This window comes from Myotis davidii, unplaced genomic scaffold (genome assembly GCF_000327345.1).
Source record: "Myotis davidii unplaced genomic scaffold, ASM32734v1 scaffold591, whole genome shotgun sequence".
NCBI classification, from domain to species: Eukaryota; Metazoa; Chordata; class Mammalia; order Chiroptera; family Vespertilionidae; genus Myotis; species Myotis davidii.
Window position 1 is genome coordinate 1,608,382 of NW_006284340.1, and position 15,377 is coordinate 1,623,758.

A 15,377-nucleotide genomic window follows, 5' to 3' on the forward strand; every position below is an offset into this window, starting at 1 on the left:
TAGGAAGCTTACAGCCTCAATAGAAAAGAGAGACTAGTACACAGAGTGTATGCTATGCACAGTGCTAGAAAGCAGTGCCACCTAACTCCGCCGGAGGACTCGGAAGGGTTCCTGAAGAAGATGAACTGAGTCATAAAGGTTATAAAATAAACCCAAAGCTTTTAAAAAAAAAAAAAAAAGTAGTGAGTTTAAACCCTCATTGGACTGCCCTGCAAGAATTGGCCAGTCTCAATACCCATGGGGTAGAGATCTCAACACCAACCACCATCAGGAAAAAAGTAGACTAAAAATAATCTGCCCAGCAAAATGCATTTGACAAGGAGAGTTTGTGTTGGTCTGTGCTCCAAGCCAAATAGTGGGAAGGGAGAGAGATTTGCCCTTTTAAAATTTGTGCTACTTAAGTGTTCAAAAATCCATAAGCTAAAAACTCAACACAAGGATCTCTAAGGAGCCTGGCAGATACAGAAGCAAAATCATTGTGGAGGGAAAGACTTTCAATCCAGAATTTTTCAGATAAAACCCCATTTAAAATGAAGTTACAGCCCGCAATTATAAATCACACAGGAAACTCAAAAAGAGAACCTCAGGAAGCCCAACAAGCATCACAGGTATTGTCACCCAGCCTCCTCCTCTTCCTGAACTCAAAGAACTAGAGGGACTGTTAGAGACTACAAAATAAGTCTACCTAGAATGCTCCAATATATCAAAGACAAACTTTAAAACAGGAGAAAAGAGCAAGACACTATCTTTAAAGACTGCAGGATAGCTTTCCAGCAGAGTGAAGAGCAGTTACAGATGTAGGAGTCCCAATTGATTAGTACTTGGCAGTCACAAAATTGGGAGAAGGAATTGGTAGGAAGATGACCAAGGTTTGGGTCATCAATTGTCTTGCATACTGTATTAGCGAGGACACTTGTTTGCAACTGACAGAACTATCACATTTGTCTAGGGCAGCAGTTCTCAACCTGTGGGTTGCGACCCCTTTGGGGGTCGAACGACCCTTTCACAGTTGTTGCCTAAGACCATCGGAAAACACATACATAATTACATATTGTTTTTGTGATTAATCACTATGCTTTAATTATGTTCAATTTGTAACAATGAAATTGGGGGTCACCACAACATGAGGAACTGTATTAAAGGGTCGCGGCATTAGGAAGGTTGAGAACCACTGGTCTAGGGAGTATTTTGTTGTTGGCTCATCTGACCAAGAAAGGCAAAGGTATAGTCAGAATGACAAGAACTGGAGACTCTCAGTCCTTCTCCATCTCTCACTGCTATTTTTTTCTTTGTCGGTACTTCTTCCTTCTTTTCTCCTACTGTGGACTTTCCTCCAAGAAGTGGAGAACATTGCCTCTTGCAGTTTCTGGCTCACACCTTTTACTTTTTCTTCTTTATTTTTTAAATGGTTGTGAAATATCCATTTTTAAGTGTGCAGGTTAGTGGCATTAAGAACATCCACATTGTCATGCATCCATCACACTATTCATCACCAGAACTTTTTCACCATCCCGACCTGAAATGTTGTACCCATTACCCAATAATTCCCCATTCCTCTCTTCCTACAGCCCCTGGTAACCACAGAAGTTACTATGAGGCTCAAAGAACTGACTTCTTCATTTTATGTATCTGATAAACCTATAGAACTTTGTAATATCAGATAGTTGCTATAGCTTATGTACTTCCATACTTTTGCAATAACTTAGATTTCTAAATGTATTTTTTGTTTCTTTTATAGGACAATGAAGGTCAAACAGCTCTACATTATGGTAAGATGTTTCTTAACTATTAATAATCATTTGAAACTTTTCTCTATATGTTTATCTCAACTTTGTCCAGCACTATTTAGTGCTTAGAAAAATGCCTGGCTACTAGCAAAGATACAGTAACTTTTTTGTTTAAAAATAGATAAATAGCCAAAACCGGTTTGGCTCAGTGGATAGAGCGTCAGCCTGCGGACTGAAGGGTCCCGGGTTCGATTCCGGTTAAGGGCATGTACCTGGGTTGCGGGCACATCACCAGTAGGAGATGTGCAGGAGGCAACTGATCGATGTTTCTCTCTCATCGATGTTTCTAGCTCTCTATCTCTCTTCCTTCCTCTCTGTAAAAAATCAATAAAATATATTTTAAAAAAAAAATAAAAATAAAATAAAAATAGATAAATAACCTCTAATATTGAAGATATATTAAAATTATTTCTTTTCTTTTCATCTTTATTGTTGAAAGCATTACATAGGTCCTCCTTTTCCCTCCATTAACATCTTCCAGCCCTGCCCCCCCCCCCCAGGTCCTCACCACCCCATTGTCTGTATCCACAGTATATTAAAATTCGTATGGGCACATTCATAGTGAATTGAGCATTTTAACTCATTTCCCCTACTAACTTATTAGCATAGTTAAGTAATCTTTAAGTCACCTATAAAATAGAGGATAATGGCTTTAAAAAGCTACTGGGTAAATTCAATGAGGTAAAAGATATTGAAATATTTTGTAAAGTATAAAGTGACTAGTAAAAGTATTCTTTTTTTTTTTTTTGGATGTGAATATTGTTGAATAAGAGACAACCATCAATATTTAAATCAGATAAAGGATCAACCACCTTCAGACCTTTTGGGAGGGAATATATTAGGCTATTTTACTAGTTTTGGCAATCCCAGATCACCCTGCAGTGGTAAGTAGCCTGGGTGCCCCTGGGCACTTTTGTCCACTGCTTAGTATTTGCTTGATGTCAAGCACCTTACTGGGTTGTCGAGGAGTCTTAACTTATTGGGCTAGCTGTTATGGTTGCTTGACCTGATAAAAAAAAGATTGAAATGTCACCAAATGCATGACCCAGCTCATTTATGACTGTAGCTAGTATCACCTGGGTATCAAAAACCAGCAGGAAGTCTGCTTCTAGATATATACCCTAGAAATACTGCTGGACATGTATATAATGAGACATGATTAAGAACCTTTATTGCAGCATTATTTATAATAACCAAAAATTTTTATTAATCCTTATAGTCCTCTCCGTATTGTACTTAAAATATTTGTTAATTAAAATTACATATATATAATATGCATACACACATTTCCTACCTTTGCAAATGAAAATCTCAAGTCCAGAAAGGGGAAGTGACCTTGACAGGGTAACACAAGCTGTAGGTAGCAGAGGCCAGACACTTGTCCAGGTCTCCTGGTTAAACTTCCAGTGCTCTTTTCATAATTCCATAAATAATTACAGTCCTACTATCCTTTTAAAACAGGCATTATTTTGTGGAAGATGGTCTCTCCTAGAAATAAAATAAATGAAAATCCTTTACCACTGGTCACCTCAGTCAGTGAATCAAGGCTATTTTTCAAAACCGTGTTTGTGAGTAAACATATATTTCAATATCTGTGTCTGTCTTTGCACTTTTATAGTCTTATTTCTGTTCACTCAGAGTTTAAACATTAATAAAAATTATCCCTGATTCAGGAATCCTGCCCAAAATTGATAATTGATCTTGTAAAACAACCTCTATTTCTATCTCTCATTACATTATTTATTATAGAAGGAACAAAATAAATATCATACATGTTACAATCAAGATAATTAAACATAAAAATAATACCATTAGTTAGAGGTTTTTGGCATTACAAATATATAAAACTAAAATATTCTGACAACCAGGAATGTTTCATGAAATTAATATTTTAAGTTAATAATCACTTATAGGAGTGATTCATTTTTAATTTAGATTTCTTTTTTAACCAGGTCACTAGACCTTTGCCAGTTTTTAAGTTCATCCAAACAAAGTTTGGCATACAATAATAATAATAATTACCATTTATTAAGTACCTACCAAATGCCAGGGAATCTGCTGGGCATAGTTTATCTTTTTAGTCACTTACTGTTATTTAACCTTTTTTTATTTAATAGGTACTCAATAGCTATTTGTTGATTTTATTTTATTTTAGGACCCTTAACCTATTCTTGGGACTTTCATAAAACTAAAAGTATAGTTAAATCCAGGGAGTGCAAAGACTATGTTGGGGATGTCTTGGGGGCTTAGCTACTATTTTTTGTGAATTACAGTTTGGCTTGACAGCTGTCCTTGTGTTGACAGCTCTTCTGATTATAGCAGTTGTCAAACTCCATCCTTAAGCAGGTTGTAAATCCTGGCTTCTTCTGATTAAAACTGGGTCAGAGCCAATGGCAGGTTAACTAAAGGCCAGTATTCTACTGTACGGCCATACGGTTCTTTCCAATTGGGCTTTGCATAGCAGCATACTAAAATCCTTATTTGCCTCAATTTTACTTCGGTGTTTTTGAATCTTCAGATATTGGTCCTCCTGTTATTTTGTAATTAAACATGATCCTCGCTGAAGAGTATATTAGTATAAGTGTGGTCTTCCTTGTAAATGGCCTGTTAGCCTTCCCCTCCTCTCCCTCCACTGGGAATACTAACATCATTGCATCTGTGTCTCCCAGGGGAAATCAAGGCTTTTCCTTGCACGTGTAGTCATGTGATTTCAGAGTGGGCAGGCTTTGTATCCTCATGAGCCCTCGGTCTTCCACGTAAAGCACCATCTGTTCTGTTCCTTCCACGCTGTTACAGGGCAGTGGGAGGAGGCATTCGAGTGAAAATAAATAAAATAAAAAAAGAAAGAAATTCATCATCAAAACCCGGAGGATTAATGGAGTCAGAAGGCTCACTGCTCTGAATGAAAATTCATCTTCACCTGTGCCAGTGTCAGGGCTGCCTCTGTGGCACTTGACAAATAGAGGTTCCCAGGGTACCATAAATTCAGCAACTGTTCTTCTCCCTGTGGACTTGCTCAAGCTTTTCTGAGATGGGCTTATGACTGTTTTGTATTTCCCAGCACATTGTGGGCACCAATATATCCCCTCATTAATTGGGTAAAATGTTAACCCCCTTTCCTTCTCACCCCTCTCTCATCTTCTTTGCTTTTGTCCATTTTGAGGGGGTGGGCAGCTCACATGTCTTTAAAAGAAGACTCTGACTCATGAATAGTGCTTCACTGAAGATGCCAAAGACAGAGAAATCAATTAACTAATGAATTTTAAGCAAACACTAGGTTCCCAGCACAGTGCTAGATGGAGGAGGAGAATAAAAAAGCATGAAATCAAGTAGCTCATCATCTAATTGGGGCTTCAATGCCTATTTTTTTAAAAAAAGGCAAAACTATTCGTTGGGCACTTACTGTGCCAGGAGACTCTGCTAACCATAAACATAGTTTATGCCTATCAACAGTGAATCTCCAAAGAGTGGTGCCACAGTGCCCACCTTTTACTGGGTATGATTCACCTGTGTGGTTTCCCTGTCCTGTAAATCAGTCTTTCTCTTCACTTCCTTTTTGTCTCTACTACAGCTTCCTGATTCCTTATGCTCTCATGTCAATCTGCCTTTGCATAAACCCCTGGCACTTGTTAATCAAACTCCTTTCTTTATGGATACCATATCCCTTACTCACAAGTACTATTTTGTAAGCCTTAAATTCCAAACTTAAATCTCACTTTATAGTTAGACTTGAACTAAAATCGTATTCGCATTTGTTAGGTTAAGGGGATTATTATACAGCCTCGTTAGCATTTTCTCAACTCGTTAGCTATAGTGCTCCAGCTGTGGAACTTAAAATTTTAAGCTCCACTCCTGGGTTAGTACTCACAGATTATATCATCTCTCCCTTACTCTTACAGCATCTATGAAATCAGTGCCCCTTTGTCTGAGATGGCCAGCTTAGTGTTTTCAGCCAGAGTGCACATCTACTTACCCTGGATCTTCATGCTTAGTATCTCAAGTGTTGGGTTAGATTTGAGCCAATAGTGGTCTGACAGATCATGCTAGTTATTATCCTGTGTTACAGATTTATACACTGGGAAATTTATTCCTCTGATACTGCTTTAAAAGTTCCAATCTTAAAACCTAACCAAGTGTTTCTCACAATAAGTTGAGACTGATAGCTACAGCAAAAAGGTTAAATGATTATTTCTCAAAATATAAATGTCATGCAGCTAGTTCTATGCAGGAGAAATATCCTCCTCTCAGAGCTACTTAATATTAGGTAATGTGTCCTTAACTTTGTTATATTTTGTAAGAAACTGTCTTCCATTGGAATCTAATTTGGTGTACAGTGATTCATGGTATATAATGTTCATTATATTATTTTGGGAGATAATTTTAAATTCTCGATGGGATGTTATAATTCTAAACACTTTCTGTTGAATCCTCGGCCTTGGTAAATATATCCAGTCTTCACCTTCTTCCCCATCTGCACCAAATCCCAAAATACGATCTCAACCCACCAATACCTGCCCCAAGTATAGAATAGGCAATTCTTGCCTTTCTCTGCTTTGCTCCTCCTTATTTATTCAGTCATCAAATATATAGTTTTAGTGGCCGTCTAAGAAACCATAACCCACTGAAGGCCTCTAGAGATAGGGTTCCCAATTGGTCTGATTTTAGTTCAGAAAAATTTCTGCCCTCTACCTCTGTTCACTTAGAACCATCTCAGACCTTGTGCTGTTATGGATTAGAGTTTGGTGCCTAAGTTTGTCCCAAGTTCACAACTCATCCCAACCTGGTTTGGGCTATTGACTCTGTGCCCACTTCATCTCATATAGCCAGGAAGCCCTGAGCTCCACTAGGGGAGTGAGCAGTTAAGGGAGCCAGAGAAATTATTTTACTTGAGTCCCAACAGAGAGCAAAAGAAGAAATGTCATACTAAGTCATTTAAAACCAAACTCCCAGAGAGTTCTGCTTCCATGTAAGATCCAGCAAAGAAAACTGAATTGCATGTAAGATCCAGCAAAGAGTGACAAGCCCCTACAAGACACACAGACTATTTCACTTTGACGGAGCAACTGAGGAAGAGGCAACCACCATAAAACAGATAAGAAAAAAACCGCTAAAATTAACAAATTCTTCAAGTGAGCTAAAATGACATTTTAGAGTAATTCAGACCCAAGAAGAGTCCTCACTCCAGTGCTCTTTATCATTAACTGATGCTCTTAAGAGAAATTGAGAACAGAGAGAGCCGTCCTCTGTGGCATACAGTCGTGAAACTCTGCCACTTCCCTGGACCCTTATTTCTTATGAAGCAAAATCCTTAAACCATTGGCAGTAAATCAGAAAACTTTTCTCTCCTCCTGTCCCTGGGCCCAGGCAGATATCCACTGCTTTTGGAGGAGAAATAAAAGCAAAATCTGCTGCCAAGGAGGAACAGGGAACCCCTGGGCTCTGAACCTTGCACCAACACAAAGCAGAGATCTCTCACCACTGGGGCAAGGCAGGAAACTCTCCTACTCATGACATGTTCTCCCTCATACAAGGCAGAGTTGGTTTGACATTTCTGGGAGGGGGTATAAGAACACTAAGAAATCACCACCCCTGAGGGTCTGCCTGAGACGGAGACCAGGCCAAGAGGACAAAGAACTCCATCCCACTCCCACCATGAGCTTTATCCTGAATAATAAGCAATGGCAGTTTTAGAGCTGGAGTAGAAAGAGAGACTCGCTTTGTGGTAGACATGAAGAGACTACTGGAAGCTGAAGGTGGAGCAAGAATACTGAAAAAGCCCTCTGGCACCCTGGACTGCACACGAAGGTAGCAGCAGCCCACACCTGGAGGAATTCAAATGGGTGATCTACTGAAGTTATCTATTGGACCCACAAACCTCAAATCCAGTTCAACTGCTGACTAGATTTAATCAACACCCATACTTATGGCATGAGAGAAGAAGAGGAATCATTTCTTGAGGTAAATAGTATTATTTACTGCAGCCTCCACTGTCCTTCTACACACAGTGTTCTGCATTCAATCAAAAATTATGAGACACAAAAAAGCAAGGGAAAAAAACAACCCTTTGTCAAGCAATAAATCAGTAATTGATAGAGCAAGTAGATAATAATTCAGCGAGGATATGAAAGATTTGAACAGTACTGTCAATCAACTTGACTTAATTGATATCTATAGACCTTTCCATCTAATAAATAGAATAAACATTATTTCAAGTACACATGGAATACTTTGCCAAGATCGACCATATTCTAGGCAATACAACAAATTTCAACAAATGTAAAAGAAATTGTACAAAGTTTGCTCTATGACCACCTCAGAATTAAATTAGAAATTAATAACAGACACACATCTGGAAAATCTCCATTGTAAAAAATTTAAATACACTTCTAAATAATTCATAGGTCAAAGAAGAAATATCAAGGGAAATTAGAAAATATTTTGAACTAAATGAAAATGAAAATATCCTATCAAAATGTGTGGAATGCAGCTAAAAGCAGTGTTTAGACGGAAATTAAATACTTTACTGAAAAGAATAAAGGTCTCAAAGCAATGATCTAAGATTCTACCTTTTAAAAAAAATTAGAAAAAGAACAAATTAAGTCCAAGATAAGCATAGGAATCTTCTATATTCTTCTATATGTATATAAAAGCCTAATATGCTAAGTGTCCGACCAATCAGTCGACCTCTCGACCAGTCGCTATGACACACACTGACCACCAGGGGGCAGATGCTCCGACCAGTAGGTTAGCTTGCTGCTGGGGTCTGGCTGATCAGGACTGGGGGAGACGGGCCGGACACAACCTGGAGCCCTCTTGCAGTCCTGTTCCGGCCGGCCAGCCCCCATAGGGCCTAATTGGGACTGGGTGAAATGGCCCCAATCAGCCCTGATCACTGGCCAGGCCCAGGGACCCCACCCATGTACACCTCTATTATAATAATAAAGATCAGAGCAGAAATCATTAAAATAGAAAACCAAAAAAAAATCCATGAGAAAATCAATGAAACCTTTAAAAAGTTCAATAAAACTGAAAGGTCTTGAAAAGAAAATACCAATTTGAGGAATGAAAGGAAAATATCAACATAGATTCTACAGATATTATGAAGCAAATAAGGGAACATTATGAACAATTTTATGCCAATAAATTAGATAATGTAAATGGACAAATTTCTGAAAAGACCCAAACTACCAAAAGATATAAACTATTTCCCTCAAAAAAAATAGGTACCCTAGATAGCCCTACATTTATTAAAGGGATTGATTTGTAGCCAGACACTTTCCCACATCAAGATCTTCAGAACCTGATTGCTTCATTGATGAATTCTAAATGTTTAAGGAAGAAATAATACCAATTCTACACACAAACTGTCCAGAAAATAAAAGGTGAGGGAAGAGTGCCCAGCTCATTCTACAAGGCTGACATTACCCTAATACCAAGACCAGAAAGAGACCCTAGGAAAAGAAAACTATAGGCCAGTATCACTCATGAATATAGATGCAAAAATCTTCAATAAAATGTTAGCAAATCAAACCCAGCATTATACAAAAAGAATAATCTACACTAATAAAAGAGAAACATGGTAATTGGCGTGCGACCGCTACCCTTTTCATTGGCTAATCAGCGAGATATGCAAATTAACTGTCAGCCAAGAGGGCAGCCGGCAGCCAGGCACATTGAAACTCACATGAGGCTTGCTTGCTTCAGGAAAGGAGGACTCCAACGTTCCCGCCTGCGGCTGCAGGCCTCTGAGCCTGCAGTTTAAGAAACTATGTAACAAATACCACTGGACTTCAGCCAGCAGATTCGCAACATTGTAAGCAAAGGCCAGAAACCTACTTTCAGCCGCAGAGGCCTAAGAGCTGGCGCCAAGCCTCAAAGCTAAAGCTGGCCCAGAAGAAAGAAAAAGAAAAAAAGGAGCGGTTGGGAGCTTCAGTCACCCCCAGCCTGAAAACAGCCCTCAGCCCCTCACCCAGACTGGCCAGGCACCCCAGTGGGGACCCCCCACCCTGATCCAGGACACCCTTCAGGGCAAACCAGCGGCCCCACGCATGCACCAGGCCTCCACCCTATATAGTAAAAGGGTAATATGCCTCCCAGCACCGGGATTAGTGGAGCCGCGAGGCCTCCTGGCCCCTGAAGCAGCCTGACAGGGGGCAGTGCCCAAACCCCCTGATCGCCCTGTGGCTCTGTGTGTGACAGGGGGCGGGGCCACAACCTCCCTATCTGCCGAGAAATAATTATTTCCTGCATAATAAATTGAGTGATCCTCCAATTTAAAAAAAAAAGCAAACAATATTTTTATAAATGAAACACAATATTTACATTGTCTTTTATGGATTACAAAGCATGTTTGCATTCATTGTTTTATTTGGTCCTTACTCCTGTGAAGTAGGCAACAGCAAGGAATATTGTACTTAGTTTATGGATTAGCAAGTGGCAGCTGAGGGGGCTTAAGAGATTTACCTAATGTCACAAGCTGCTGCCAGACCTTGGGCAAATTTTCCCATGCGTGTCCTAAGACACTTTTCATTGTATAATGCTGAGACATTTAAAATTCACTTAATTTGATTTCTTAAAATGAGTTACCTCTAGTTACTCCATAGTGCTCCATCAAGTAAAATGGATTGCTGCTGCAGGTTTAGTATTTGAAAGGGCCTTATTTGGTTTTAATTTTTCTTTGATATTTAAAATTGTTTGTTCTGCCCTTACACACTTACCCTCCAAGTTGATTAATACCATAGAAGTTGTGAATGCCTGGGTAATATGGGAGGTAATATGTGAATTTTTTCTCAGAGTTTACTTGTATGCCTTTTAATTAAAAAAAATCAATTATATAAATTCAATATTATTTTTTAGTAGTGTCAGGTGTACAGTATAGTAGATAATCATATATATATATAACCCTAAAATGCAAATAGACCATACAGCAGAACAACCGAACAACTGGTTGCTATGATGTGCTCTGACTACCAGGGTGTGTACATGGACCATGGTGGGCATCAGCAGCAGGCAGCAGAGTACAGAACATGGCAGGCATCAGCCACCGCGGGATGGTGGAGCAGGTGAGCAGGGGCACCAGACCAAGGCAGGGTGCCAGTCATCAGGGAAAGCCTCTGGTGGTTACTGATACTCCCCTGCCCCGTGGTCCCGCCCGGCGCTCAAACCTGCTGCCAGTACCGGCCCCACTCGCAGCCGGTGCCAGAGCCACCACTCACACCCGCTGCCAGTGCTCAGCGCCATCAGCGGGTGCGAGTGAGGCTGCCAGCCTCCCTCTGCTCCTGAGGACAATTGGGGCAGCAGCCACCCCTCGCACCTGCTGAAGCCTCCAGCCCCACTCACATCTGCCGCTGGTGCCGGCCCCAATTGCTCTGCGCTGTCAGCAGGTTCGAGCAGGGCCAGCACTGTCAGTGCATGGGAGCAGTGGCGATGGGAGTGGGGCTGCCGGCAGATGGGACTGGGGGCCGCGGCAGGAGGGGCCGGGTGGGAGCATGGAGGATGTGCCCACCGCAGCCTCGCAGCCCACAGTTCCTTTCAAGGTGCACAAATTTGTATACTGGGCCCGTAGTAAATTATAATAAAACTAGAGGCCCAGTGCACGGATTCGTGCACAGGTGGGGTCCCTCGGCCTGGCCTGCGGGGATTGAGCTGAAACCAGCTCTCCGACATCTCCAGAGGGGTCCCAGATTTCAAGAGGGTGGTTCTCAGGCGACATACCCTGGAATCTGGCTCCAGGTCCATCACCCAAGAACTGCAGCTGCCAAGTTACCACAGCTTGGCAGCTCCTCCTTTGAGCATCTGCCCCCTGAAAGTCATCGTGCGTCATAGCTGCCGTTCGGACAGTTGCCTAGGCTTTTATATACATAAATTGTGATCCTATATCATAAAAGCCTTATATACTACATGTCCAACCATTCATTTGACCAGTCGTTATGACATGCACTGATCACCAGGGGGCAGATGCTCGGACTGGTAGGTTAGCTTGCTGCTAGGGTCCGGCGGATTGGAACTGGGCAAGACGGGCCAAACACTTCCTGGAGCGTGTCTCCCACGGTCCCTCCCCAGTTTATGTAAATGTATAGTGTTTTTGTGTGTATGGTATAGCTGTTTTAAATTTTTATGTGTTCAAATTTATCAATTTTAGGTTTCCATGCATTCAAATTTAACATTTATTTTATTTATTGTGTCTGGGTTTCATATCAAATGTAGAAATATTCGGGCCATTTTATTCAGTAAACATTATAATCATAGGCCTTGAGCCTATGAGCATTTCAAAAACCTAGAAACATTAGAAATAAAATGTTTTTTGTCCCACAAAAAAAGAAAATTACGAAATATAAATAATTAAATGTTTAAGGGTCTATAAACATACCAGCTTCGTTAATTATTAAATTTAGTGTACAGTGACATTTTTTAACTACTTTGCTATGTCCTTCTCCTTGACTTTCATTGGCTCTCTTTTTCAGTCCCTTCTTATATTTCTGCTAACACTGGCTAATGTTAAGCCCCTTAAAAGAACTACCACAATCTCCTAATAGGTCTGCTGCCACAAATTTCTAGACTTTCAGGTCGCTCTTTACAGAATGATCATCCTAATACAGAAGCCAAATTATGCCACTCCCCAGCTTATTAACCCCAAACTTCTTAGTGTGGCTTTCCAGGCACCCTGTCCAGTGCGATTGAAACCCAGCCTCTCTGCGTTTGACCCTCTGTTGTTTCTGTGAGACAGCAGCCAGTTCTCAGCTTTCCTGGGTTTGCGAGCTCAGTCCCCAGTAGGGGGCATGCAAGAGGCAGCTGATCAGTTTCTCTCATCTATCTGTCTGTCTCCCTTCTCCCTTACTCTCTCTCATAAAAAATCAATTAAAAGATTTTTTTTATCATAATAAAATTTAAAGTGTATTTCTTTGTTTGCTTTTGGGTAACCAAAAAAGTAAATTTGATTTTCCTAACATTCACAAGTTCACTGTACCGGCACAGTTCTGCTTCTGAGGCCAGATCCCCTACAGCCACTGTAAGGGTTCTCGTCGTCTGGATTCCTCACAGCCCAGCACGGGACCCCCATGCTGAAGTCTGGTCTCTGTCTCTGAGTAACCTTGTTTTCATGTCTGTCACTTTCCCTGTCAGCTGCTGCTTGTGAGTTTCTGGACATCGTGGAGCTGCTGCTCCAGTCCGGCGCGGACCCCACTCTGCGAGACCAGGATGGCTGCCTGCCGGAGGAGGTGACAGGTTGCAAAGCTGTGTCTCTGGTGTTGCAGCAGCACACGGCTGGCAAGGCCTAAGCAGAGACTGGAAAGCTACAGTCTAACAGCATAGGGCTTCAGTGATGCAAGAAAACCATACTTCTTTTACCACCTATCTTTGGTGTACGTTGGCTAATAAAATCAGTTCTGAGGAACGGGGATTTTGAAGTCTCAGCAATTCATTCTGCTTGCATACATTCCGGCGAGTACAGTTTTGGCGATGAACGTGTACTGTGCATAATGCAGTCCAGTTCTGCTGAGCGTGCTCTGAAATTTATCACTGTTCTTGAGGGTAGGGAGAGGAGTCGCATCATAGTTCACAATATTAAACATGACTGCTCTTTTAAGAAACATACAGAAACAAAATGTGACTGACAGTGAGGGAAACTTGCATGAAATCCCAGTGTGGTGGGGATCACACAACCGTGTGGCATTTTGTACAGCGGGTCTGAATAGGGAGCTAAAATGTCTAGCCTCTTGGCAGACTGAATTGGGAAGATAAGAAAGAAAAGGGGTGTTAAGAAAAAGAAAAGGCAGAAGGGCAGCATTTCCTGGGATATAGAAGTCACAGGAAGTACCAGAATAAGATTTAGTGACCTCACTCTAAGATTGAGACACAGGTTCTGGAGAATTCACTGGTTAGATCAGGATATCTTCAACTCACCTTCACATAATAGGGAGCAATTCCCTAGGGCCGTCTTAATTGACTATACTGTCCCTGTCACATATGGCAGCAGCCTCTGCATATGGGCTCAGGTCTGAACTGTTAGGCCTGTTTGGGAATGTGAAATAGCCATACTGCCTCAGTACTTAGTGTGATTAAAGTTATTTCAAGGTGCCAGGAGAGCATCTGCTTTTTGTTAAAAATACAAGTATGCCACAGTTTTAATGTAAAGGATAGATAAGTATGACACTGTTGAAACTGGCTCCTACATTTTCCCCTTTAAGCCTAAAGAACTCCATCTGGGGAATTCTTTGACATTTCTTATTATGTAAGGAAAGTAGACAGTTGTAATATGAAAAGAAATGAAGTAAGAAACAGGTTGAGGTGCAAAGATGACCATTTAAAAATAATGTTTCTTTTTTTTAATATATTTTATTGATTTTTTAGAGAGAGGAAGTGAGAGGGATAGAGAGTTAGAAACATCGATCAGCTGCCTCCTGCACACACACACACACACACACACACACACACCCCGCCACCGGAGATGTGCCTGCAACCAAGGTACATGCCCTTGACTGGAATTGAACCTGGGACCCTTCAGTCCGCAGGCCGACGCTTCATCCACCGAGCCATAACAGTCAGGGCTAAAAATAATGTTTCTAATATGTTGTTATTTAGATAACAAGCAATAAGCGTGCTTAGTGGAGCCCTCGACAATGGACAGGATTTCCAGTAGCTTAGGCTAACCTGTCCTGAAACAAGCCCCTTCAGAAATGGGACATTATTAATGCTGCTCACTTTTTTTCTAAACTAACTTATTTTCTGAGATGTAAGCCAAGCCATTCCCAAGGCTATTCAGTTTTTAATTATCTGTAGAAGAAATATGCATGTTAGTACGTGCTGAAATGGTACTATCATTCTAGTAAAGCTTTCTCTTCATTATCTGTGCTTTTCCCACAATCCAGCTACATTGCAACCTACTGTTTATCTAAATACTCTCATGTTCCATATTAATTGAATGTGTTTTAAGAGACATTATGCACTAGTTACAGCAAATGCAACCAAGATGTATGCAGCTTTTATTTTAGTGTGTTTTTTTTATTAAAACAAATTTTAGTGTTGACATAATTTCAGGAGTCCCCATTTCCCCTCACTTTTGTCCACCTCCTCCTTTCCCCACCTACTTGTATCCATGGGGTATGCATATATGTTGTTTAGCTATTTCTTTCACCTTCTTTATCCAGTCATACCCACTCCCCTCCCCTTGGGCACTCGCCAGTCTGTTCCATGTATTCATGCGTCTGGTTCCATTTTGTTCATTTTATTTTGTTCATTATATTCCACGTATTAGTGAGATTATATGGTATCTGTCTTTTTCTAACTGGCTTATTTCACTTAGCATAATACTCTCCAAGTTCATCCATGCTATCACAAACGGTAAGACTTCCTTATTTTTTACAGCCATATAGTATTCCATTGTGTAAATGTACCACAGCTTTTTTATTCTCTCATCTGCTGATGGGCACTTGGGCTATTTCCAGGTCTTAGCTATTATAAAAAATGCTGCTGTAAACATAGGGTTACATATATTCTGATTGGTATTTCAGAATTCTTAGGGTATATTCTCAGAAATGGGGTCACTGGGTCAAAGGCAGTTCCGTTTTTAATTTTTTGAGGAAACTTTATACT

At 40.7% G+C, this 15,377-nt stretch overlaps 1 protein-coding gene across 1 annotated transcript in view; it reads left to right on the top strand.

Moving 5' to 3' along the window:
• ACBD6 (acyl-CoA binding domain containing 6) overlaps window positions 1-13,185 on the top strand; it is a 133,005-nt gene extending 119,820 nt beyond the window's left edge. The window contains exons 7-8 of the mRNA XM_006754491.1: window positions 1,739-1,769; window positions 12,909-13,185. Coding sequence (XP_006754554.1) covers window positions 1,739-1,769; window positions 12,909-13,063 — 186 coding nt within the window. The 3' untranslated portion in view covers window positions 13,064-13,185. The remainder of the gene's footprint in view (window positions 1-1,738; window positions 1,770-12,908) is intronic.
• Window positions 13,186-15,377: the final 2,192 nt, after the last annotated feature.